Raw genomic sequence first — 27,807 nt, 5'->3', positions numbered from 1 at the left:
CCCAATAGGATTTTAGAGCTGAAGGACACCTTTTAAACCAGTCCAGTAGGTTTTCCACCCAGAGCAGCTAAGCCACCTGCACTTGTCCAAGGTCTCTGTGTCTAGGTAGGGGCAGGGCAGGACCCAGGGCCAGGGGCCAGTGGCAGACCCTGCCCACTCTGCTTCTATAGAGGGGATCAAGAAGCCCCCTCCCCTTGCCCCTTTTCTCTGTCCTGGCTTGGGGCAGGTAACGATTTCCATCTACTCTTTGTTGGCTGAGTGCTTTGGGGCGAAGAAGGCGTTTATCGACCTGTGCACTTGTTACCAAGGGCACAAGGGAAGGCCAGTTTTCTTGGGTGAAGCCCTGAGCTGGGAAGAGGATCCACCGGAGCATGTGGAAACTCAAAGCAGAGGGACTGCTCCGGTGCCAGGCCCCCTGATGCCAGGGAGATAACCCATTCCCGCAGCCCCAGGTTACAGAAGCACGTTACAGACCTGGAGGCCGGAACGGATCAGACCTCTGCGGAGAAGAATCTGTCAAAATAGGACAGAGCAGAACCGCTTCAAATGTGGTGTTTGCCTAGCTAGATTCTGGCGGCCCCTCCCCTTCTTTCTGGGTACCCGGCTCCGCTTTCCCCCTGCCCAGTGGCAGAGCCGATTTTACTTTCTAAAAAGTCTGCTTCCCAGAAAACTTCTCTTTCTTTCTAATGATCAAAAAAAAAAAAGTTTTGTGTTTTTTTTTTTCCAGGAAACGGGACACAGATTACTCTGATTTCACATGATTTGTCTCAGCACACAGTGAGGTCCCATAACAGGAGCAATACCCCGGAGAGCGCAACACAAAAGGCTATTAGCTTTTAATTGAAACCCTCCCTCCACCTCCCCCCACCCCCCAGCTCCCCCCACCCCCAGCTCCCCCCACCCCCCAGCTCCCCCCACCCCCCAGCTCCCCCCACCCCCAGCTCCAGCCCCTTCCAGGAACAGGAACTTGCCGTCTTTGTGAAGCAGGGTCTATAACAGAGGATTCTGCCAAAATGAAAGGACTCTTGAGTTGACCCAGAGGAGCGAGATGCTCTTTTGCACCCCACCCCCTTATGGCATTCAGAGGCTTTTCGTCTTCTGAGCAGTATTGAAATTCTAGGACAATGGAGGCCAAATCCGTGAGCTGGGGGTTGGGGACTGGGCTGGAGAGAAGAGAGAGGGTTGGAAGAGGAGGAGGGCTGGGGAGGGGGGAGTTGTCCTTTGTTATTTTTCCTTCGTTACTGCCCATTACCTTTAAAAAAAAAAAAGAAGAGAAGAGAAAGAAGAGGACCCGCGTAAACTTCGTAGTGAATACTGACATCACTTCCGGTAGCTCCAGTCATGGCGGCTCCGACCACGGAGACTCTTTTCTATCTTATTTTAAATTATTTGAAGCCCTCCCAAAGGAATTCTTTGATATGCAAACATCTCTCCCCGAAGGAGATAATTATTTATGGAGATGTGGCCTTTTGAAAGGCAGGCACCAAGCTCGGCTCTGAGACTTCCTCAGAGAGGAAGGACGTTCCAGTTTAAGGGTGGCTGAGCTGATAAATATCTTCCTCCTACCCCCAAAACTAAACAACTGGGAAGAAAACGCCGTTAAAGAAGAAACTTGACCGAGTTACAACTTTAGAGTTCAAGTTACAACTCTCAGGAGAAGGCGAGGGGGCGGGGCCATCCTCTCACCGACGTTTCTGGAGAAAGTTCCTTCTCTCTTCCCTGGGTAGCTCATCTTTCTGTAGGAAAAAGAGGAAAGAGAGGGGAGAGGGCGGACTGTAGCTTTTGTCTTTTGTGCCCTGAAGTTCCCGGTCGTTTATAACGTCCTGAGATGGAAAGACGCCTCAGGACAGAAAAAGAGTTGGGAAGTATGGAATGGGGCGATCCTTGACGTTGGTGGTTTGGCTCATACTTGTTATTACAGAAAATGCTGGGTCTGTAATGGATCTGGGGCCTGCTCCTTCTCTTCTCACTCGATTTCCCTTTGAAAGTGCTTCACCGCTTTGGACTCAGAGGATCAAATGCCTACGAGGACGAGATCCCCACCCCCACCCCCAGCCCGCAGGTGTCTTTCACCTCCGGGACTAGCCTGGCACTTTTGAAGCTCGCTTATTGGAAATGTCACCTCCCCCTTTCCCTACCCCCAGTTGAGCGGAAAGGCTGCAGCCTTCCTTCTGTTCCTGAAATGGAGGCAACCGATACAGCTGATGTTCAGCCGCAGAGCCAGCGCCCAGCGTCTGCTGCACCGTTGCCTGGATCCCTCCTCCCCCATCCTTTCTACAGAGTAGACCTGGGGGTTGCCAGGGCTTCAGCGGCTGTCACCGGAGAAGGACTCCTGATTCAGGAAGACAGGGTGGGGATAGCAGAGCAGCCCGAGACCTCAGGGGCCTTTCGTACGATGAGACATTATTTGGATATATTTTCAGGGCAGAACGTTTGGTATTTAGGCCCTTGCCCTGCATGTAGTTAGGTGAAGACGTTTTAATTTTTACAAGTCCCAGTTTGTCCTGAGTGAAGAGAAGGGGTTTTCCACTTTGCTGGACCCTCAGATCGTCGGGGAAGAGTGGTCTTTGAAGAAATGACAGGGATGAGAATGCCCTTTCTTAGGCGGTGGCTGAGGCTAAGGGTCCGGATCTGTCCCTGGGTCTGAAAACAAAAACAGTAGTTCATGGAAAATAAACCAAGAAGGGATGGAATCCCAGGGACTTTTAGTTTAGCTGCTGAATTCTCTGGGTCCATCAGGAACTCAGAAAATGGCCCTCTCTTTGCTTCGCCCTTTGTAAGGGGGCAGCCTCACTTCCTAGACAGATTTGAAGCTCTGTCGATGCTAGGAACAAGTTTCTTTGTTTTTGGAAAGCGAGATGTAACCTTCCTAGAAATCGTCATTCTCCAGTTTGTCAACATTTTTTTCTTTTTGCGCTTTTGCTTTATGAATTCTCAGAGGCTGGATGTGAGCTTTGTGGAAAAGCTAAAGATGACAGGACTTGACTCAGTTTCCCAGTTTCTGCCCTCGGGATTATGGTCAGAGCAGTTTACCTGAGTGGGCCCAACTGTTGCAGCCTTCTGCACTGTGCTCTCTTTATAGATGAGGAAACCGAAGCCCAGGAAGGGTCAGTAGTGGGGCCAGGGGAACAGGCCAGCCAGGAGCAGACTGGAAGTGAGAGATGAAAACAGGCGTCAGAGCAGAAATAACTTTTTTCCTTTGTCTTTTTTTGTATTTTTGAACAGTCATTTTCGTTCTGTCAAGATTTCTAAGTCCCTGCTGACCATTTTCTTCTTTCAATCATTATTCGTCTCAAACAGTATCAAAACAAGAATCTGGGCAGCCTCTAACCATTTGTAAGAGGACTCTGCAAAAATAGCTTTTCTGTTGAAAGAGCTTGCTTGAAAATCTTCTTTGGAAGGGGCAGCACAAGGAAATTTTGGGGGTGGGAAAACTGTTTTGCATCCTGACTGTGGTGGTGATTTTACAGTTCTGTGTACTTGCCAAATTCATAGAACTGGGCATCACGAGTGATTTTTCATATATGTACATTCAAAATAAATTTTTTAAAAAAGAAGTAATCTTTGTTAGGGTTCAGAAGATGTGGGGTATTTCCAAAACCAAGGAAGGAATTCATCCTTCCAATGGAAGAAGAAAAAGGGATGCGCCAATTGTTCCCCTGGCCAATTCCCAGTTTTCCTCATTTTCCTCAACTGGTCCCCAACCCACAATGTGAGTTGCAGCCTTTTCTCTTCTCGGAAGTTCACTGAGTCCCATCATCTGTTTTGTGTAAATATCACAGCATCCGTTTGTGTGTAGGGAGCTGGGTTACACCCATTTCAATAATCTTCATTTTTATTGTGTAATTTACCAGTTCAATAAGTTGAGCTGCCAGAGTATGGGACCTGGGATGTCATTCGAGGAAAGAAAGAAACAGCAAAAGAAAATTTAGGCTACACTGGCTGCTAGAGAACATTAGAATTACAGGGCTTTGGGGAACTCCTCTGGGTCATTCTAATTTCCCACATAGTCTTGGAGATTTGTTTTTAATTGTCGGCGTTCAGCAGTAACACCTAAGAGCGCTGTCAAGACTGTGCTTCGCCAGGGTCCTTCGACAGCCATTGCTGGGTGGGAAGTTGTCCTATCAGATAGCTGGCTCACCTGACTGTCTCAGCAGGCTTCCCCAGAGGAAAGGTGATTGCTGTGGAGATTCTAAGCCCTCAGACGTCAATCAGTAGGGCCATCCTTCTCCACCATGCCTCAGGATTAGAAGAGAAGGCAACGGCCCAGCAGGCAGTTTTTAACATGAATTCCTCTTAGTTTCACAGGGCTGGGGGGTGGGGGGATGCAACCATGGACCAATGTAGATTTATTATTATTGTAGTAACGGAAGAACTTGTAACGATGGTATAAAGATAGTGGTTATCAGAGGTAATGAGGGGAGGGGAAAGGAAGAAGAGCTGGAACATCGGACGTTTTCAGGGCATTGGGATTGTCCTGCGTGATAGTGCAGTGATGGACACAGGTCATTATACATTTTGTCAAAACCTATAAAAGTGTACAGTGCAAAGTATAAACCATAATGTAAACTATAGACCTTGGTTAGCAGTGCTTCAGTGTTTGTTCACCAAATGTACCTCACTAATGTAAGATGCTGATAATAGGGGAAAATGTGAGGGGGACGGGGTGGGGTATATGGGAATCCCCTATACTTTTAATGTAACTTTTCTATAATTTAAAGCTCCTTTAAAAATAAAGTTTATCTCAGGGTTTTTTTTTAAAAGAGAATTTATTTTCATTTTAAGCCACAGATTTGGCAAAAGCATAAATCAGATATTCTCACACTAGTACCAGGGTGATATTATCTAACTCTTGATAATAAAAGAAATAGGTGCATCTGTTTGCCCTTCTTTATGGCTCTAGGAGAAACAGCCTTGTCTGTCGTCTCCATTCCTTAAGCCTGATTTGTATTTGATAACTAAGGTTAGGGACGACAAACATCTTAGCACCCTTGGCACCAAGCCCTAAGCCCAACTGATTTTATTTGTTCTTTTCTCTCTAACTTGTAGACCATGGAGACATCAACCCTCACTCACTCCCGCTCCAGTAATCCTTTCAGCTCCAGCCTTAACTCTGACCCTTCGACGCGAACCCAGAGGTCTTGTCCGACTTTCAGTTCTGTTCAGAATGTTGTTTTGCTTTTCCCTCCCCACAGTGGCTCTCTACAGAAGTGAATATTCAGTGGGACAAATGACGGAAGTTCACAGATACCATCCGAACAGGTGTTCCAACCCCGCTGCTCATTAGAGTCATTGAAAAGATCCCGATGTTGGGGCCCCACTGACTGGACTCCCAATTCCCTGGGTGTGGGGTGGGGCCCAGGCATTTAGGGGCTGTTCAGAGCATCTTAGGCGACTTTGATATGCAGCCAGGGCTGCCACATGACTGCCCTCGGGCAAGTCAAAGCCTGGAATGCCCTCTCTGAGCCCTCCTGGTTTCCCGCTCCTGCTCTGGGACCCAGCTCTTCTCCATCTCTGGTTCTTCTCTAGGCGTTCACGGGATGACGAGCCGCCTCAACCCTTAGTGCTCTTGTGGCTTCCTAGGGCTGCCAGGAATTGTACCACAAACTAGGGACAATTTTGCAACAACAAAATTGTGTTGTCTCATAGTTCTGGGGACCGTACGTCCCACCTCGAGGTGTCAGCAGGGCCACGCTCTCAAGTCAGTAGGGGGGGTTCTTCCTTGCTGCTTCCAGCCTCCGGGGGTGGCCGCAGTCCCTAGCGTTCCTCGGCTTGGAGGGTGCCCCGCTGCAGTCTCTGCCTCCACCCTCACAGGACCTCCCCCTGTGTCTGTCTGTCTGACTCTGTCCAAATTTCCTTTTTCTTTTAAGGACGCCAATCCTATTGGATCAAGGCGCAGCCTATTCCAGTTTGGCCTCATCTTAACCGATCGTCAAATAAGGTCCCATTCGTGGGGCAGGGGCTTAGGACCTGTACAGATTTTTTGGGGGGGACCCAATTCACCCATAAAGGCTCCATTGAAGAAGTGAGGCCTTTTCTGCTAGGTTCTGGTCCAGTCCCTCTGGCTTTCCCTCATGTCACCTGCTTTCTGGGGCTGGTACCTAACTTTGCTTCATTATTTCCTAGGCCTCTGCTATAGATTGACTCATGAGCCCCACAAGGACCGGTTCAAGCCCTCCCCTCTTCTCATGCATATGGTCCTGGTTGGAAACAAGATCTTTTTTTTTTTCCCCCAAAGATTTATTTATTTATTTCTCTCCCCTCCCCCCCACCCCGGTTGTCTGTTCTTTGTTCTCTGTGTACATTTGCTGCATCTTCTTTGTCCACTTCTGTTGTTGTCAGCAGCATGGGAATCAGTGTTTCTTTTTGTTGCGTCATCTTGTTGTGTCATCTCTCCGTGTGTGCGGTGCCATTCCTGGGCAGGCTGCACTTTCTTTCGTGCTAGGCGGCTCTCCTTACAGGGCGCACTCCTTGCATGTGGGGCTCCCCTACGCGGGGATCACCCTTGCGTGGCAGGGCACTCCTTGTGCACATCAGCACGGAAACAGGATCTTTGAAGATGTCATTAAAGATTAGGCCAGCCGGGGTATGGTGGGCCCTTTCTCCCCTCTGACTGCCTCCCTTATAAGAAGAGGAAGTTTGGAGACAGGAAGAGACAGAGAGGCGGCCACATTTCGGTGGTACCACCGGGACCCTGCAGACTTCAGAGGGAACAGGGCCCTGTAGGCACCTTGATTTCAGACGTCAGGTGATAAATTCCTGCTGTTGTAAGCTCCTGGGCTGTGGCACTTTGTTACGGCAGCCCAGGAAGACGAAGACAAGCTCTCCTAAAGGCCACTTCTCCCTGTCTGTGAGTCTGTTAGACCCCAGGTGGTGCCCAGCCCCATCAACTTCATAAGCCTTCATGAGCGCTCTATGCCTGGTGCATGTGCTAGTCCACCTGGTAAGGAGAGGGAGAGGGGACTGGAGGGCTGGAGCTGTGGCAGCTATTGCTCATGTGTGAGCACAGGCAAATTTATAGAGGCAGATAGTAGACTACAGGTTGCCAGGAGCCAGGGAGTGAGGAAGGAGAGTTAACGCTTAAGGGGCACAGGATTTCTGTTCGAAGTGATGAAAAAGTTAGAATAATGGAAGTTGGTGATGGTTGCACAATTCTGGGAATGTAATTAATGCCAGTGAATTGTGCCCTTGAAATGGGAAATTTTAAGTTTTAGCTACATATATTGTATATATTATATATGTGCATATGTATTACATATAATAAAAAGTTAAAAGACAAACAAACCCCAGAAGAGGGACATTATAATTTCCCCCTTGCTCAGATGAAGACTCTGAGGCATGACCAGGCTGTAAGTACTGCGTCATACCTCGTAAATGGTGGTGCTGGGAGTCAAACCTCTGTCACCCCTACTAGGTCAGACAGGCTCTCTCTGAGGATGACCCCTCTCATCCCCCTTCCCCACGAAGCCACATCTCCCGCAGTGGCCACAAAGAACTTGGGAGACTGAATTCCTTCCATTGCAGCAGTGTCCCTTTGCTTGTGAATATTAATCTCTTGTAGATTGGCCAATTGCCGGCAGTTTAACACAGGAAAAAACCTCAGAATTCCTCCAGCTCAGCCTGCTTTGTAGTGAAATGCAAAACAAGTTGACAGCCAGCATTCTCTTTAATCCTCCATCATATTAGCCTGATGGCACAGCTACATTAATCTAAGTGGGCTAATGGGCCAAGTGGGTTAATCCAGTTTTAGCATAAGCCAGGGCTGGCTCCAGCTCTGCTGAGAAATCTTAAAGGAAAACGCATTCTTCCCTCCTCTTCCTGTTGCCAGTGACCTAGGAGGAGCAGCTCTTCTCAAGGAATCGCCCTTTTTGGTTTGTGCAATAAACCGTTTACATCATAGTTTCTATAGATATGTCCAGTAGCAGAGTTGTGGTTTCAGTAGATTTGAAATGGCTTTAATTAGGAAATTTAGAATGTCCTATTGAGTGGTAAACATTTGGTCAAAACTGACATGGGAATTTTTTGTTATCCCTGTTCCCAGATGGGAATAATGAGAAATCCCCTATCCCACAGCTAATGGAAAATCATAGCTCCCAATTAGTTAACACATCTCCTTTTTATGTGTACACACCAACCCATACACACACACTCTAGACCAAAATAGAGTGGGACACATTATGTGCCATAAACTGTGTACCGAGTAAATAATAATAGTAATAGTAATATAGCAGCAGCGAATATTTGTCAAGTACATACTGGATGCCAGTCAAGTTCAAAGCATAATGTGATTACTAGTTGTTTTCACTCTCATTAAACTCCTGAGGCATAACTATCATTCTCTCCATTTTTATAGATGAGGAAAATGAGACTCAGAAAAGCTTGGTTGCCGAAGGTGACACAGCTTAAAAGTGGCACAGCTGGAATTTAAACCCAGGCTGTCTGCTGTCCGAGCCCTTATTCCTTAATTGTTTAGCTGAACTGCTTCAAATTTACTGACCTCATGTGAATTCCATAATAACTGAAGAAGGTAGGTGCAGTCACTCCCATCTTACATATTAGGATACAGAGGCTCAGGGAGGGTAAATAACTCACCTGCTGGTCACACAGCTAACAAGGGGCCTAAACCCAAAGCCCATACTCTTAACCTTACTGTTTCCATTGGGGGCTTGTTGATCAGCTAGACCAGTCACTCCTTCATTCTTGCACATGTATTTGGGATACCTGCTATTATTCTATGCACCACGACAGGCCTATAACAGAAGATAGTCCCAGCCTTGATGGAGCTTGTCAAGACACCTTCCCACATTTGCACGGGAGGACACCTGAACCCCCATCTTCAGTTTTCTATCTCCTGAGGTGTAGCAGAACCTTAAACAAATAGGCCTTTTCTTTGGCTTACGTGCCTGTTTTCATGTCCCACTTCTCCCCTGCAGGTACCTTCCTACCCTAGCATTTCCTCCTTGCTTTTCTCCAGTCCTCCCACTGGACCCCCTGTTCTCGTTTCCTGGGCTGCTCAAGCAAATACCTTGAAATGGGTTGATTTAAACAATGGAAATTTATTTACTTATGGTTTTGATACTGCAAGAAAGTCCAAATCGAGGTGCCATCAAGGCAGTGCTTTCTCCCCAAAGCCCGTGTTGTCCTGGGCTGCCTGCTGGAGCGCCTCGGCTCCTCTGTCACATGGCAAGGCACGTGGCGGCATCTCCCGCTTCCTCTTCTCTGCCAAGTTCTGTTGATTCCACTTCTTTCTTCCTGCGGCTTTCCCTCTCTCTGTCTGAATTTCACTCCCCTTATAAGGGACTCCAGAAATAGGATGAAGACCCATCCTGACTGAGCTAGCTACACTGTAACTGAAGCAGCCTCACCAAAAGGTCCTACCTACAACTGTTTCACATCCACGGGAATGGATTAACTTAAGAACGCGTTTTTCTGGGATACTGTATTAGCCAGGGTTCTCTAGAGAAACATAATCAACAAGAGATATCTGTCAATTGTATGCGATTTTATGAGTCTCTCATGCAGCCTTGGGGAAGCACAAGTCCAGGTTCCGCGGACAGGCCGCAACCAGCGGCTCCCAGGAAAGTCCAGTGACAGTTCTTGACGAGTTCTGGGAGACGTTGGCTGTCCAAAGACGAGCTGGGAAATTCTCACTCAATGCTGGAATCACTTCCCTTTAACCCATTCAACTGATTGGGTTAAGCATCACTCATTGCTGATGGCAACCTCCCTGACTGATGTAATTATAACCAGCTATCTATGATTTACCACTGCAGTAAAGTCAATGGTGACTAAGGTCCACAAATGCCCTTGTATTACAGTTAGCCCAGTGCTTGCTGGACCAAACAACTGGGCACAAGTACCTGGCCGAGTTGACACAATAGCCTGACGATCACAGGTTCAAACCACCATACCCCCTGCTTACCTTTCTTGCTGCTGTTTCTACTTCCTAGAGCATCTTCTTATAGTTGTACTTGAAATTGTTCTCTGGAGTGGACAAGCAGTGTCAACAGTCCCCAAAACTCTGCATTCAGGACTTGCCCCTTCCCCAAATGTCTTACAGCAGCAGTTGCATCATAATATAACAATTTATGTGCAGCCCGTTGTTTATAATATCAGCTCTATTCACATGCCTTTTGACTTAAGGTCTTACCTCAGTGATTTGTGTTATTTTGAGCACTAATCGCCCATAACAAAGCCCTGCCTTTTCGTACAAAGAACATGATCTGTATCAACTGTATAGTGTACCATTTTTGAAGACCACTTCTGTTTGAATGAATGCAGGCCAATTATACAAGTCTCGGTTTTCTCATGGCATCTAAAGTGTTACTTGAAACATCTAGAGTCGTGTTCGTGACTTTCCTCTTGGCATGGTTGCATTCATTTATCCGTCATCTGATTTCCCATGATATTTTTGGCTGCTGTGTGCTTTTTTTTTAAAGATTTATTTATTTATTCGCCCCGCCCCCCCCCCCCCCCCCCGTTGTCTGTTCTCTGTCTCCATTTGCTGCATCTTGTTTCTTTGTCCGCTTCTGTTGTCGTCAGCGGCACGGTAATCTGTGTTTCTTTTTGTTGCGTCGTCTTGTTGTGTCAGCTCTCCATGTGGGTGGCGCCACTCCTAGGCAGGCTGCTCCCTCCTTCGCGCTGGGCGGCTCTCCTTACGGGGCGCACTCCTTGTGCGTGGGGCTCCCCTACGCGGGGGACACCCCTGCGTGGCAGGGCACTCCTTGCGCGCATCAGCCCTATGCATGGGCCAGCTCCACACAGGTCAAGGAGGCCCAGGGTTTGAACCGCGGACCTCCCATGTGGTAGATGCACACCCTGGGCCACTGGGCCAAGTCCGTTTCCCTGCTGTGTGCTTTGTAGTTCTCAGGAGTGCTCCACAGAGTAAGGGCATTTTATCACTGGTCACTGTGATAAAACTGGAACGACCCGGCTGGGCCAGAGGAGCCACCTCCCTCTAGCGCCCAGGCTTGGCGAGTGCCTGAAGACAGGCTGGCGAGAACTTACGGTGGCATCTCCATTATTGAGGAAACACACCCATTGAGAGGCCAGAAGCCTTGGTCTTTTGACATCAGATGTTTGGGCCACCTTAGTCTTGAAAAGGTGGCTACTCTGAAAAAGAGTGACACCGCAAGAAGACGTTAGAGGAAAATGTTTCTTGCTCTTTTTATTACCTGGATGAGGACCCCGTCCTATTTGAGGTTTCCAAACTTCAGATGTGATGTCAGTGGGCTCTTGGGCGCTAAGATTCTGCTGGCCTCTTTACCTGTTTCTGAAACCTGCTTCCCCTAATAAGGAGCCGGGTTAGGAACCTTGACACGGAGGCACGTGGCCCAAGAGGCTTCACCTTCTGACCTGAGTTTGCTTTGTTCGCTTTTCCCCAGGGACCTGATGCCGCGGACCCTGGACGGGCAGGTCACCATGGAGAAGACGCCGAGCTACTTCGTGACGCGCGAAGCGCCCGCGCGCATCTCGGCCATGTCCAAGGACACCAAGCTCATCGTGGTGGTGCGCGACCCCGTGACCAGAGCCATCTCGGACTACACGCAGACGCTGTCCAAGCGGCCCGACATCCCCACCTTCGAGAGCCTGACCTTCAAGAACAGGACCGCGGGCCTGGTGGACACGTCGTGGAGCGCCATCCAGATCGGCATCTACGCCAAGCACCTGGAGCACTGGCTGCGCCACTTCCCGCTGCGCCAGCTGCTCTTCGTCAGCGGCGAGCGGCTCATCAGCGACCCGGCCGGCGAGCTGGGCCGCGTGCAGGACTTCCTGGGCCTCAAGAGGATCATCACGGACAAGCACTTCTACTTCAACAAGACCAAGGGCTTCCCCTGCCTCAAGAAGGCCGAGGGCAGCAGCAAGCCGCACTGCCTGGGCAAGACCAAGGGCCGGCCCCACCCGGCCATCGCCGGCGACGCGGTGCGCAGGCTGCGCGACTTCTACCGGCCCTTCAACCTCAAGTTCTACCAGATGACCGGGCACGACTTCGGCTGGAACTGACCAGGCCCGCCCCCCCCCCCCCACACGGCTGCATTACCTTACCATGTGGCTTATCTATGGAGAGAGAGTATATGTATGTAAAATGTACAGAAATCTATTTTATAATAATTTATTTTTAATTCATAAGCAATTAATTCACTAAGCTGCCTAGCCACACTCCGGAGGAGCGTTAGCTTCGTAATCTGTTAACATTCCAAAGGGTTTGACTCTAATATTTCCTTGTTCTTTTCCTCACGATGGATGGTGCTTCCATGTGTTTTCCCTGCCCATTGTATTTAAGAAGAAAAGCACAACTTTTGAGATTTTCGTTGTTACGGGTATTAAGCCTTCCCCCTCGGCTGGAGTTCTCTCGCCTCCTCCTTGTGACTTGGGTGCTCTCTTTCGGCTTCCGTCTCTCCTCCTGCCTGGGTCCCTGTAGGGGCGCCGCGCTGCTCACTGCCCTGTGCTCTGAAGGTCATACCTCCCGGAGCAGCCCCCTCGTCCATGTGATCTCGTTTCCAGACCGCAGAGCCAGGTGCTCCCCCCAGGCCACTCAGCGGGGGCGGAATCACTGCCTTGGCGGGGACGCCCTCCCTGCCCTCGCAGAGTCCATCGCTAAGGTCCCCTCACTTTAGCCTTTGCTTTTGAAGGATGATCCCTTGTCCTTGCCTGCTCCATCCCCTGGTTCTTTTACCAGCTCGACACCAGTCCCCTCTTTTCCCGGTCACATGTGCAAGGCGCTAGGGCGCTTCTTTAGGAATCAAGGCGGTCTCCTCTAATTTGCATGACAGCCTGTCATGCTCCCTTCTCCAGGGAGACAGGGCTGCTTCGACACACCAAAGAATCCCACAGGCTGGCAGAGCCGCCGGTCCAAGCCGAGGGTGCCGGGCGTCGAGACCCAAAGGGGCCAGTTGCCTCGTGCCCCATGAGGGTTTGCCAACATGCTGCCAGGGGCAGAGCCAGCCCGTGGTGGGCATATCTCAGTGGCCTGATAACCTCAAGGTGGAGAAAAGACAAAGACCCAAAAGTGACAGGCGGCCCGGCAGAGGAAGGCAATCCCTGGCACCCTCGCTTGATGTCTGGAACTCTTTCCTTTGGAATTCCTAGCTCATCTCTGAAAGACAGCGTGGCCTGCCGCCAACAGCTGGACAGCAGGAACCAGGCGTGGCCCTTGTCGAGGCGGGTTGGGAGAGCCGGTCCTATTGCCTGTAAGCACTTGAGCCTGGTGCTTGTACAGCTGTCCCTTGTGTCAACCAGGTCTTGGCAGAAGGGTGGCTAGCTCTGTTCCTGCTGGTGTAAAATGTTCTCCCCATACTGCTCTGTTAACAGAGCAGTTGGGGATCATTTGTGACAGTTGGGTAACTATGTAGCAATATCACATAATGACATGCTCATGTTTCTGCTCGACTTCCTAAACCAGAATCAAGGAATATGTGGGAAGATATACATAGGGTCAAAATGGTGGTGTTGTGACATTGACAAAGGACACTTTTGGACATCGTATGCGATACCTTGACTGCTGTATGCAAAAAGCAAAAATAATTTATCTTTAGAAAGTGGTCAGAGATGGCACTGGTCTTTACATGATGTCTTCTTGTTGATCCAGTTTGTATTTGCACACCAGGTTTAGCCCAGATGCTACTAGTCAGCTTATACTTAGCAGCAAAGCTCTCATACTTTCATTATGTGGGTTCTGTGTAGGAAGATGATCGTCGGGGGTTTTCTGAATTCCCTAGATGCAATATTCACTTCAAAACTCTCTTACTCTCTGTACAAAGTAATATAGGACCTATATTTATGGACACATCACAATCAGTCTGGTTCTCCCCTCTTGCTGGATGGGTGTCAACGACATCTGCCTGAGTGCTAACTGGACATGCATTACTTCCCATTGGGAGGCTCATTCGAAATAAAGCTGAGAACAGCTCTTTCCAGTTACTGCATAACACAGCTTCCAGTAAACATCGGTCTCCAAGCCTGTTTCCAGGTCCTGCGGCATCTGCTTTCAGACCCTTCTCCCAATATGCCATAACTGGTGATGGAGAACTGCAGGAAAATTAAGAGGAAGGTATATTACAAGTGATAGGAAGAACATACATGAGCTTTTTCATCTCCTTCAGGTCCCTCCCCTCTTTCCAAAGCTGGACAATGTTTGATTAAATTGTTTACTCCCTGCCTTAAAATAAAACCGAGACAGGAAATTTTCAGGGAGGAGGAGGGTCATTTAGTCACGAACACTGAAGTGGGTCAAAATTCTATTCTGGGTCAAATCCTTGACTCCAAACAGATGTCAATAATTAGCTCCAATGGAGCGCAGTTTTCCATGTAATACAAACAAATCGAATATCACATGCATCTTCTCCTTGAGCCTGAGAGCTTGCCGTTCCTGAATGGTCAGGACGTGACATTTGCCCCATCAAGGCACCCCATCCTGGATTAGTTAGTACAGAGCATGAGTAGACACATCTTCCTGGAGGTATTTTGCAAAGGTGTAAAAATTAAGCCTTGGGGAATCTTCTTGCTCTTGAAATCTGCAAGGCCACCAAACTTAACTTTTTAGCTGCTAGAAGGCAAACATCATTTCCCGTTTTGGCAATTTGTCCTAGCACATGTTTTGGGTTTCTTCCAGTTTACAGGAAAAGCTCTGGTTTTCATTGCAAGTACTTTATTTCTCTCAGTTTCTTTTCTTTTCTCATTAAGAAGGAGGAAAAAAAGATAAACAAAACAGTGGAGTTTTTTATTTTTCCTGTCTATCACACGCTTCCTTTTGAGTTGTTTGTACAGGAGTCTGTTGACTTGGTAAGTGATAATGCCTGGCAAGGTATTTTAAGTTTAATGACTGCTTAATAAATACTTAATTTGATGATGGCAAAGGAGAAATTGTCCTCTTCATAGGATTCTTCCTGGGGAGTCATTTTGAGTGATAGATCCACTTTAGACCTTTTGGAGAAATTCAGTTTCTGTTCCTACCAGGATATTTTTGTAGGCAAACAGAAGGTACCAATAAACTAGAAACACTTGATATGTATCAAAAGTGCTCACCCAGACGTCAATGTCGTTTTTCTTTACTGTTTATCACGAAGGCTGATCAGTAGAACTTAAAAGTGTGGTTAGATGTTTTTCGCTTTTGTAGCATTAATTTATGACTGAGTTTCATTCAGCCCAGTAATCTGAAATACTGTGCAAATTCTAGCAGCGTGTCTCCTATAACCTGGATGTTAGAATAGACAATATGTACAAAAAATTTAATCAAGTATTTTGTCCTATGTATAACACAAATTAATTTTACACAAAGAAAGATGTTTCTAGGAAAATGAAATTCTGGCAATTCATACTATTTCTTTGTATGAGCAAATAAAATATATTTTACCAACTTGTGGGTACTGTTTTTTTTTTAACTTATTTTTTTTAAAATGTATTATGGTTGCATATATATAGCATACAGTATCCGATTTTAAGCAATTCAGTGTACACTGTTGTGCTACCATCACCACCCTCCACAGACCTTTCTCGTATTTTATTAGGCATGGTGGAGGGACAAGTCAGCATTTTATTCAATAACTAAGAGCCCACATAGTATGCACACCCACAAAAGGCATTGTGAAGGCAGCCTGATCTTTGAGACTTTTAAGGAGTCCAGTGGTATTCCCTCCCCCTCCCTCCGCCTTTCACCAGTAAAATCAATTACTAGGCAGTCACCTCTTAGAATTCTCTCTCCTTTAAGGGACCCCTCGCCCAGTCTAGCTCACAGCATTTCAAAGTGGAGCCACCACTGCCGAGCTTCCTTCACTCTACCGTTATCAGGCTGCCCCCAGCTATCATCTAGAATGTGTCCCTGAAACAAAGTTGAACGATTGACTTAGATGTCATAATAGGGTTTTTTCCTTCCAAAGAGTTCAAATACTTTAAATCCCCAATTTCCCCTTCCCTTCTAGAGTCAATCTTCAGCCATGCATTCCCAGTATTTTTTATTTGCTCAGTTTGTCTCCTAGGGCTGCTGTAGACAAATTGGATGGCTGAAAGCAGCAGAAATTAACTGTCTCACAGTTCTGGAGGCTGGAAGTGTGACACCAAGTTGCCAGGAAGGGCCGGCTCCCTCTGAAGTCGGCAGGAAGAGCTGGCTCCACGCCTCTCTCCTGGCTCCTGGGGGCGATGGGCCATCCTCGCGCTCCTTGGCTTTTGGCGTGACTCAGGTTCTGCCTCTGTCCAGGGATGTCTTCCCTGTGTCTTCTCTCTCCTTTTTACATGGACCCAGTCCTATCACTTTAGGGGATAACCCTACTCAGATATAGCCTCCTTTTTTTTCCTTTTCTTTTCTTATTAAAGAAACTTTAGATTACATAGACATTACATCAAAAATAGAGGGGATCCCCATATACCCCAACCCTCCACACACTTTTCCCCATTAACAACATCCTTCATTAGTGTGCATTTGTTACAATTGATGAACACATATTGAAGCCTTGCAACTTGCCATGGTCTATAGTTGACATTATACTCTTTATACTCTGCCCCGCACAATTTTACAGGTTCTGACAAAGTGTATAATGGCCTGGATCCATCATTGCAATGCTATGCAGAACAATTCCAATGTCCCCCAAATGCCCCATGCTACACCTATTCTTCCCTCTCCTTCCCCTCAGAACCTCTGATGACCACTGCTACAAGTTCTTCCATTACCAGAATCATAATAAGTCTACTTTAGTCCATAGTTGCATTCTCTCTTATGTTTGTTCATTCCTCAATCTTGAGGATTTGGGGAGGGTGATGCCCGCTCTGCTTCCAGTTGAGAGGGGACTTAGAGTCCATGGGTCAGATGGATGGAGCTGTCTTGCTTGCAGTTGTAGATACTGTTTTTTGGGATGGGCCTTTTGTTAGTTGTCCTGGGCGAGTCCAATGAACTGGACAGTAGATCTTGGTTGTAATGACCTCCATTTAACTTGCCTAATTGCATCTATAATGGCCCTAATTCCAAATAAGGTCACATTCTGTGGTACCGGGGATTAGGACTTCAACATATCTTTTTGGGGAACATAACCCATAACACAATTTATAATTATTTCTTCTAATCCTTTGCAAATGAAAGCACGATTAATCACCTCAAGCCCATGGATTGGCCAATCAAGGCTAGAGAGTCAGCCTGGCCATCTGGTTCTCAATTGTATAAGCTCATATAAACCTACAGTTGCTATCACCTGTAACTAGTTTCATTTTATTCATTTTCCATTCTCACTTCTTTTGATTACTATTAAGTGCCAGAGATGCTAAAATAGCCATGTTATTACACAAAATGTGCTGTCATAGCTTATCTGTGGGCTCATAGCAGCATGCACACCTGAGAGCCTGAGATGGTTTTGCACCCACCCAAAGGTCTACTTTTTGTGAACTAAGAGTTTAAGAATCTCAATGCATAATGTTTTCTGAGAAAGGTGAATATAAGGAATTAAAGGGCCTCCCCCTTGGACCTGCTTTTATACCTGTGAGAAGGTATGAGTGGCTCCTTTGTGTGCCCCAGTGCCTCTTTTTTTTTAAAGTCAGGTCAGTAGCTGGTTGAGAAAATGGGAGAAGAGAACAGAAATGGGAGAAAATAACAGATCACACATCCCCAGATATAGGTGTGGGCTCCTCCACTACAGTGCCCCTTCTTAAAAAAGATTTGTATTGTAAAATATATACCACATACCATTTCCCATTTTCAAGTATACAATTCAGTGTGTTCATTACATTCACAGTGTTGTGCTCCCATCAATTAACACTGTGCTTCTTGCTCTGGTGTTTCCCTTGCTGAGGTGAAGCTGTTTATAAATACTCCCAGAAATCCTGGGCTCAAACATCTAGCTCTTGTATGCTTTTGCTTTCAACATTTTCAGCAAGAAAAGAGAGGTAACAGAGGGCATCAGGGCTCCTCTCAGAGCAGTGAACAAGAGGAAGTCTATGGAGCTTCTTTAGAAAGGTAGTCATCAGATGAGACAGGTGTTAAGAGAAATTTATTCTGGATATGATATTCCATTAGAATTGGAACAAAGAAAGGCTAGAGTCAGAGACTGATTTGTTCATTTGATAAATTTTTTTGAGCACCCACTACTGCTAGGGACACAACCGTAAATAAGACATGCTTCCCATTTCAAGGTGTTCACATTCCATGGGAGAGTTGAAGGACAAATGAAGAGGCAACTTGAATACAGTGTGATAGGTGTTGAGGGAAACCAGGACAGGGGTACCTAACCTGATGTGGACAGGGTCAGAGACGGCCAAATCTAGGTAGCCAGGATATTACTGTGGAGGGTTGTAAAGATGCACGTCATGTGCTCAACTATAGATGTGGGGAAATTGCCAGCCATTTAGTCAGGATGTAGCATAGAGTATTCCAGGGAAGCAGTTTGTGTGAGTCTGGAGGGATGAGCCAAAGATTATATTGCAGACAAATTAGCAGCAGTCCAGCTCTCCCTTTTGAACTCCAGACTCCTCTATCCAGATGCCTACCTGACATCTCTGTTTGGATGTCTCCATAATGTAAACATGCCCCAAACGGAATTCTTCGTTCTCTTTCCAAAAATCTCTCCCTCTCTCCCCAAACTTTTCTATTTGGGATGCTCGAACTGGGAAATTTGGAGTGATTCTTGGCATCCCTTTCTCCCATACTCCCCACATCCAATCCATCACTAAGACCTGTCATGACAACTTCCAGAAAACTGTTGAAATCCATTCACTACTTTCTTCTCCTCTGACACCACTATCCAGCACAAGACATCATGCTGTCTCACTGGACTACTGCAGTAGCCATCCAACTGATTTCCCACGCTTTCCCTCCTACTCTCCCCAATGTACTCTGTTCACAAGAGCTTGAGGAATCTTTTAACCATTCAGACTGGCTTGTGTATTCCCCTACTAAAAACCCTTAACCAGCCTCCCATTACATTCCAGATAAATCTCAACTCCTTGATTTTTCTTGGAAGCCCCTATTCAGCCTTATTTTATACCCTCTCCTCCTTGTTCCATGCTCCAGCAGAGTGGTCTTATTTCAGCTCCTGGAAGGAGCCAAGTTCTCTCTCTGGATTCTTTTCTTCCAGGTTTTTGCTTGACTTGTACTCATCTTTCAGATCTTGACTCCCCACCCCTGTGACTTCCTCAGAGAACTTCCCTGACTCCCTGTTTTCATGATCCCAATAAACCATGTCCCCTAGTTTTCACACTCTTGTGTAGCTCACTCCCACACTGCCTCTGCACTGGACCTGTGGCTGCTTTAACCAGTAGAAGACAACAGAAATAACGATGTGGGTTCGGAGTAAAGCTCTTTATTGGGCTGCTCCCTTCTAATTCCTTTCTTTTGGGATGCTTACTCTTGGAACCCAGCTGCTATGGTTTGAGTAGCCCATACCTCATGGAGAGGTAGGCATTTTGGTCAGAAATCTCAGCTGAGCTCCCAGCAGACACTGCTAGCTGCCACCATAGTGGTCACTCTTTGTATGTGTCAGCCCCATTGAGCACTGACTGCAGCTACAGCTGACATCATGTGGAACAGAAGAACCAGTCAGCAGAACCCAGCCAACCAACAAAATCTGGAGAGATGAAAACCACTTTCATTGTAAGCCACTAAGTTTTAGGGTGGTTTGATACTCAGTGATAGAAAATTTGAACATTCCTAATCTAAATTAAATTCTGCTCTTATTTTAGCTCAGACAGTCCAATCCTCTTCCTTGGTAGCACTTGTCACACTTTGTAGGTCTGTATTTATTTGTGTTTACATATTATCTTTCTCCAGCACCAGTTTGCAATCTCCATGACAGCAGAGACTAATGGCTTTTTATTCACCAGCAAGGGATCCTCAGTGACTTATATAATTGCTTAGTTATCTGTTGAATGAATTTTGGATTTTTCCCTGAGGGGAGAAAATAGAATTAGTGTTTTAAACAGATGAGTGGCAAGATGGTTTTACATGGAAGAAAATAAATTGATATTTTAAAAACTAGCTGCTGTTAATAGGGCAGGATTCTTCTTAGGGAGCTTCTCTTATGGTTAAGAAACAATAAGGAGTTTGGGTTTTGAAAAGAGAAGGTTTTGGGCCTCTCTAGCCAGAACCTAGAGAAAAATGACCTAGAGGAAAACTCAGTTCTGACTGTGCCCTCCAGGGACATGAAGATGAGCAGAGATAGCCTGGGCAGACTTCCCATGGCAGAGTGAGGAGCGGGGAGGCCAGACAACCAGTTTAAGGTGTTGGGTAGTGCTCTAGTTCCCTTCAACAGGTACCTCCAAAGTCTGTTAACCACTACAGACTTTCAATGTGACAATTGGGGACCTCAGCTCTGCCCTTGGGGAATGAAGAGAGGATTTGGGAGAAGTGTTACACCGCAATGGTCCCCCAGGACATGTGAGCCTCCAAAGTGAAGTAAGAGATAAGAGCACAGACTTCCTGCAGTGATGTTCTAGCTGTTTTATTTGGCGTGAACCCAGAAAGTTGTGGAACTTGGGAGAACTCAAATTACAGTCAGATTTGCACTTTAAGAAGATCATGCTGGCTGCTGGGCAGAGAGTGGAAGGAATTAGGAAGAGAGGTGAAGGGGTTAGTTAGGGGCTACTGCAGTCCATGATGAGAGATGGTGGTAACCAGGTCGATGGTAATGGGTGGGAACTAGATGGAAGTCAATGGATTTAGGAATCTAGAGAGCAAATTGAAGGGACATGGAGTTGGGGGGCGGGGCAGGGAAGGAGCTGGCAACAAGCATGACAAACAGGCTAATGGCTTAAACACCTGGGTGGTTAGCTATACTAAAGCTGAGATGGGAAAACTAGGAAGGAGCTGGTGGTAGCAATTTAGACATCGAGAAGGAGGGCCTAGATGGGGTGGTGGCTGGAGTAGGGTTCTAGCTTGCCAACTCACCCCTGCATTTCCAGTTGACCTGCTTCCCCAGGTGTCCTAATATGGGTGCCTTCAGATTGCATCAGCCCCTTATTAAGTGTCTGGTAACCTGGAAAGGCAGGTTGAACTATTGGAGATCAGAGAAACTCTTGGCTAAACTGAAGACTCTAGAGAAATTGCACTGTTTTATTGTTTTTAAAAAATCTGGTTTATTCATTATAGGATCTTAACTGACATTGTATCAGTTTAGTTTTTTTCCCTTAATAATCAAAGGATAGAGAGAAACGGATGTGGCTCCTGATGAAGGCAAGCTGGCCCATGTGGCGAGCTGGCCCACACAGCGTGCCGGCTCACTTGGGAATGCGGCCCTGCGCAGGAGTGCTGCCATGCATGGGGAAGTTGACCCACGCAGGAGTGCCAGCTGACACGGAAGAGCTGGCACAGCAAGATGATGCAACAAGAGACCCAGAGGAGAGAAAATAAGAAGATGTAGCACAACAGGGGAGCTCAGGTGGCGCAAGAGAGTAATTGACTCTCACCCACTCCTGAAGGTCCCAGGACTGGTTCCCAGAGCTGCCTAATGAGAATAAGAAGAACACACAGCGAATGGACACAGAGCACACAATGGGGGGAATGGGGGAGGGGGCAGTGAGAAATAAATTAAAAATTTTAAAAAACCTTTAAAAAATAATCAATGGATAGAAATACATATTCATTGCTAACTTGCTCAACAAGGCAAACATCCTCCTTTTAAGAGTTTGTTCTTCAAGACTTCTCAGACCCCTGAGGACAAAGGGTTCCACAGCATTAGAACAATGTATTACGTGGAGTATCAAGAGATGAGTGTTTTGAATTTGGTTCATTGGCATGTTGGTAGACTGCTGTACATTGTTAAAGTAACCCTCATTTAAAGTGGTAATTCCAAAGCATCCAGTTGGTAGTTGTTAATAAAATCTGACAAGCTTGTTCCATGGAATTGACCATTTCTGTATACAAAAGTCAAGAGCAATGAGCTCTATTCTAGGCTTACAAGTACCTTTTAAATGATATATAGTGTGAATGTCCAGTTGGGTCTTTGTTGATATTATATATATTTGATTATATATTATATGAGATAGAACTTGAGTGGGTCCTGAAGGCACAAGTAAGCTATATGCCAATGCTCACCACCCCTGCCATGTTGCCTTCTTTTTCCCAGCTTTGGCCTCTTGGGGCATCCCTTACAATCCATTCACTGAGGATGAGAAAATTTGGGCCTGGTTTACAGATGGTTCTGAACAATATGCAGGTACCACCTGAAAGTGGACAGCTGCAGCACTGCAGCCCCTTTCTGGGACATCCCTGAAGGACAGTGGTGAGGGCAAATCCTCCCAGTGGGCAGAACCTTGAGCAGTGCACCTGGTTGTTCATTTTGCCTGGAAGAAGAAATGGCCAGAGGTACATTTATAAACTGATTCACAATCTGTTGCCAATGGTTTGGCTGGATGGTCAGGGACTTGGACGGAACATGATTGGAAAATTGGTGACAAAGAGGTCTGGGGAAGAGGTATGTGGATAGACCTTTCTGAGTGGGCAAAAAGCATGAAAATATTTATGTTGCATGTGAATGATCACCAGAGGGTGACTTTACCAGAGGAAGATTTTAATAATCCAGTGTATAAGATGACCCACTCTGTGGCTAATGCTCAGCCTCTTTCCCCAGGCACTCCTGTCATTGCCCAGTGGGCTCATGAACAAAGTGGCCATGGAGGTAGGGATGGAGGTTATGCATGGGTTCAGCAACACAGACTTCCCCTTACCAAGGCTGACTTGGCTAGAACCACTGCTGAGTGCCCAGTCTGCCAGCAGCAGAGACCCACACTCAGCCTCCAATATGGCACCATTCCTTAAGGTAACCAGCCTGCTACATGGTGGCAGGTTGACTACATTGGACCACCATGGAAGGGACAGTGATTTGTTTTAACTGGAATAGAAACATACTCCAGATATAGGTTTGCATTTCCTGCATGCAATGCTTCTTCCAAAACTACCATATGTGGACTGAATGAGTGTCTTATCTACCACCATGGCATTCCACACAGCATTGCTTCTGATCAAGGAATCTGAATGATGTGCAGCAAATGATGTGCAGGAATGGGCACATGTCCATGGAATTCACTGGTCTTACCATGTTCCCCATCATCCTGAAGCAGCTGGATTGATAGAACAGTGGAATGGCCTTTTGAAGACCCAATTATGGCACCAACTCAGTGACAATACCTTTATAGGGCTGGAGCAATCTTCTCCAGGAGGCTACATGTGCTATAAATCAGCGTCCACTCTATGGTGCTGTTTCTCCCATAATCAGGATTCATGGGTCCAGGAATCAAGGGGTGGAAATGGGAGTGGCACCACGCACTATTACCCCTAGTGATCCACTGGGAAAATTTTTGCTTCTTGTCCCTACAACCGTAAGCTCTGCTGGTCAATAGGTTTTGGTTCCAAAGAAAGAGTGCTGCAACTAGGGAGCACACCAATGATTTCATTGAACTGTAAGTTAAGACTGCCTCTCAGCCTCTTTGGGCTCCCCTTACCTCTGAATCAATAGACAAACAAGAGAATTACTGTCCTGGCTAGGGTGATTGATCCTGACTATCAAGGGGAAATAGAACTGCATCTACATAATGGGGGTAAAGAAGAGTTTGCCTGGAATACAGGAGATCCTCTAGGATGTCTCCTAGTACTGCCATGCCCTGTGATTAAAGTCTATGGAAAATTGCAACAACGCAGGCCAAGCAGGACTAACAATGGCCCAGAATCTTCGGGAATGAAAGTTTGGGTCACCCCACCAGGCAAAGAACCACAGCCAGCTGAAGTGTTTGCTGAGGGTAATGGAAACCTGGAATGGGTAGTAGAAGAAGGTAGTGATAAATGTGAACTTCAACCACATGACCAGTTACAGAAATGAGGATTGTAATAGTCATGAAACTTTCTTTTTTGTTATGAGTATGATTGTGTATGTACACAAAACAAATTTCTATGTTTTCTTCCTCAACCTTTTCCCCTATCATATGACAAATTGCATTAGTTTCATGTCATAATATTTAAGGATATAAGGTTTAAGGGTGAATATTACCCAAGGACTTGCACCCTATTCTGTAGGGAATTAAGGTGCTTCTTGTTGTATGTAGGAAAGTTGAACATTGTTAGGCAGATATAAATATCTTTATCTATCTATATATATGCATGTCTGTTATTGTTTTTACTTAGAGACTAAGTATAGTTCAAGGTAATGTGTACAGTTGCTGAGTTGACAAGGGGTGGACTGTGATGGTTAGGCTAATGTGTCAACTTGGCCAGGTAATTGTACCCAGTTGTTTGGTCAAGCAAGCACTGGGCTAATTGTAATACAAGGACATTTATGGACTTTAGTCACCAGTAACTTTACTGCATAGATAACTGATTACATCTACATCAATCAAGGCGATTGCCCTCAGCAGTGAGTGACGCTTTATCCAATCAGTTGAATGCCTTAAAAGGGGAAGTGATTTTAGCATTCAGAGAGAATTTCCCAGCTCATCTTTGGGCAGCCAACTTCTCCCGGAAACTCATCAAGGACCCTCACTGGACTTTCATCGGAGCCCTGGTTTGCAGCCTGCCTGTGGAACCTGGACTTGTGCATCCCTATGGTCACATGAGAGTCTCTTATAAAATCGCTTAGTATTGACAGATATTTCCTACTGGTTCTGTTTCCCTAGAGAACCCTGACTAATACATATATTGTAGAGGGATTTGAACACTGGGGTAGCAGAAAAAGGAGAAGTTGGAGGATGGTGAGGATGGGGACCAATGCACAGCATAAAAATATCTTCTTGCTTCAGTTCTCCCAATTTGAGTTTCTCGTGCTTTCTACTAATAGGCTCAGCCCCATTTCCACTCCAGATTTGAATCTCTGCACCACCACTTCACAGCTCTGTTGCCTTGAAAAAATTACTAAACATCTTTGAACCCAAGATTCCTTGATGGTAGACTGGAGTCTATGAGACTGGCCTAACAGGTTTATAAGGATTGGAAGCTAAACACTTATCAAACCATCTGGCGTACAGGTACTATTCCGTAAACATTGTTCTTCTTCACTCATACTTCCTGAGTTCATTCTGATCAGGGTAGGATGAATGTCTAAAATGGCAGGTTCCTTTTTGGTGGTACTGGAAAACAATCCCATTGCCAAAAAGCTGGTATTTGGTGCTCCAGGTAAGTCATTAAGTCCCCAGTAGCTTCAGATTTGTGGGAGTCCCTCTTGCCCTTGCTTCATTAGCCCGGTCAGTATGAATGAGATTCCAACTCAGTTTACCTGCTTTGGGATTTCACTTTTCCTCTGGAATTAGAGATTGCCCTGTTGGTTACTGGTAGCAGGTTGATAACATTGGACCATTTCCATCACAGAAGGGGCAGCATTTTGTTCTTTCTGGAACAGACACATACTCCAGGTATGGTTTTGCCTTCCCTGCATGCAGTGCTTCTGCCAAAGCTACCAGACTTACAGAATGCCTTATCTCCCATCATGGTATTCCACACAGCTTTGCTTCTGATCCAGGAACTCACTTCACAGCAAATGAAGTGAGGGAATGGGCACAAGTCATGTAATTCTCTGGTCTTAACCATGCTCCCCATTGTCCTGAAGCAGCTGGATTGATAGAACAGTAAAATGGCCATTTGAAGACTCAATTAAAGCCCCAAATGGGTGGCAATACCTCGCAAGCCTGGGGCAGCGTTCTCCAGGAGGCTGTACATGCTGTAAATTAGCTCTAGGTGTTGTTTCTCCCATAACCAAGATTCACAAGTCCAGAAATCAAGGGGTGGAAACTAGAATGGCACCACTCACTATTATGCCTCCTGATCCACCAGAATAATTTTTGCTTCCTCTTCCCATGACCTTAAGCTCTGCTGGTCTAGAGGTCTTATTTCCAAAAGGAGGAGTGCTTCCGTCAAGAAACATAACAATGATCCCATTTGAGCTGAAAGTTAAAACTGCTACTGGGTCACTTTGGGCTCCTCCTGACTCTGAATCAACAAAGAAGGGAATTTACTGTACTGGCTTAGGTGATTGATCCTGACTATCAAGGGGACATAGAACTGCTATTACACAATGGAGGTAAAGAAGAGTTTGCCTGAAATACAGGAGATCCCCGAGGGCATCTCTTAGAACTACCATGCCCTGTGATTAAAGTCATGGAAAAATTCAACAACCCTGGCTGTCCCTCCCTTTTCTTCCTGAGTCTTAAGCCTTTACAGTTCAGCTCAATTTCCATGTCTTTTTTTTTTTTTTTTGGAATCTCTTTTGGGAAACCTATGTGCCTATGCTGGCATGCCCATTCTTTGAAACATCTGCATATTTCCCCTCAGGTGCACTCTTTCGTATTTTTAAATATAACTCTACTTGCCTGTCCTCTAATCATATCCAATAGCTTTTTTCCTCCCAGGAAATTTCATCCAAGGGTTCTTGCAGCCTCTCACCTCTTAGTCCAGGAAGATGTGCGTCATCTCGCTTGACTGTGGTAAGTGCCTCTTTCCACCTCTCTCTGTCCCAGTCCAACCTTGTCAAAATGCATCCTCCATGGTGCACCTGGTGGAATATTTCTGATTTGTTGTGTGATATTTCTTCTTCAGTGGTTCCCTTCATTTGCAGGAATCTGTCTGTACTTCTTGTCCTGGCATGTCACAAAGTTTCTCATGCTTTCGTCCATGCCTGCCTCTTCTCCCTCTTTCTTTGTCAACAACCATGCATTTTGTGCTGTAGCTGCATGAGTATCTTTTGCCTCTCAGAACACAGTATGCGGCTTCACAGCTCCTTGCATTTGCACAAATGATTCGATTCCTTCTTTCTGAAATTCTTCCCCCACATACTTTTATACTCTACTCACTTCTACTTTTATTCCACACATTTTAAAAATAGTGAAATACACATGTAGGCAAATCAATAAAACACTGATGGACTGTTTAACAACTGTCTCATATGTCTACTCAGGTGAGGAATTAGTCCTCTGTCAGCACCCCAGAAGCTTCCTCCTGCCCCACTGGGGGTTACCATTAGCCTAACAACTGTGACAATCCCTTCACAAATTTCTTGGGTTTTACACCAAGGATTGTGCACCCCTAAACACTTACAGGGCTGTTGACGGTTTTTGAACTTTATATGAATGGATGCATTTTCTTTGGATCTGCTCCAAAGAAAAATCAACATGGATGATTCTCACAGGCATTCATTTTATGAATTCATTTTATGAATGCCTGTGAGAATCCTCCATGTTGCGAATGTAGCTGTAGTTCTTCCATGCTCTCTCTAGCATAGCATCCCACCCAACGAGTATACCATATTGAATTGCTCCAGTAATGCATGGTGGTGAGGCACTGCAACGTTGTGAATGTGATGAATCCCACTGGATGGTGTGCTTGGGAGTGATTGAGATGGGAAGGTTTTTGTTGTATATATGTTTCCACAAATTAAAAAAAGAAGAAAGAGAGCAATTAAAGAGACAATGACAAGTAAATGCAATGGACATTTGGTTATTTTTTTCCCCTTGATTTACTCTCCTTCATAGTGTTTATGTACCACTAAGCATATATTTAAGGTTCATCTCTCCCCCCTTGAATGTAAGCTGCATGACAGCAGGGACCCTATTTTCTTCAGGGCTGAATACCCAGAATCTAGACGGAGCCTGAAACCTAGTCGGGACTCAAACTATGTGTTGGAGGAGGGATGTCAACTTGAGAAGCTCTCCCAGGTCCTTTCAGTCACCCCTCCCACGCTGCCTCCTCTGTGAGGGCTTCATCAGCTTCTCCAACCAGACTTACAGCAGCAGTGGCAGCAAAAACAGTGATCACACCTCTAGTCGTTGAGGGCTTTCCCTGCTAGGCAGTGTGCTAGATGTGCAGTGTCTCATTCAATCCTCCCAATCTCTCGTGAGGTAGATATTCACACACTATTC

At 46.1% G+C, this 27,807-nt stretch overlaps 1 protein-coding gene across 1 annotated transcript in view; it reads left to right on the top strand.

Annotated features, from left to right (window-relative positions):
* The window catches only part of LOC101433375 (heparan sulfate glucosamine 3-O-sulfotransferase 3B1), a 40,032-nt gene extending 24,677 nt beyond the window's left edge, over nucleotides 1-15,355 (top strand). The window contains exon 2 of the mRNA XM_004469024.5: nucleotides 11,385-15,355. Within this exon, the coding sequence (XP_004469081.1) occupies nucleotides 11,385-12,003 (619 nt within the window). The 3' untranslated portion in view covers nucleotides 12,004-15,355. The remainder of the gene's footprint in view (nucleotides 1-11,384) is intronic.
* The last annotated feature ends 12,452 nt before the right edge of the window (nucleotides 15,356-27,807 follow it).

Source organism: Dasypus novemcinctus, chromosome 21 (assembly GCF_030445035.2).
Source record: "Dasypus novemcinctus isolate mDasNov1 chromosome 21, mDasNov1.1.hap2, whole genome shotgun sequence".
Taxonomy (NCBI): Eukaryota; Metazoa; Chordata; class Mammalia; order Cingulata; family Dasypodidae; genus Dasypus; species Dasypus novemcinctus.
This window is presented reverse-complemented; position numbering and strand designations above follow the sequence as displayed.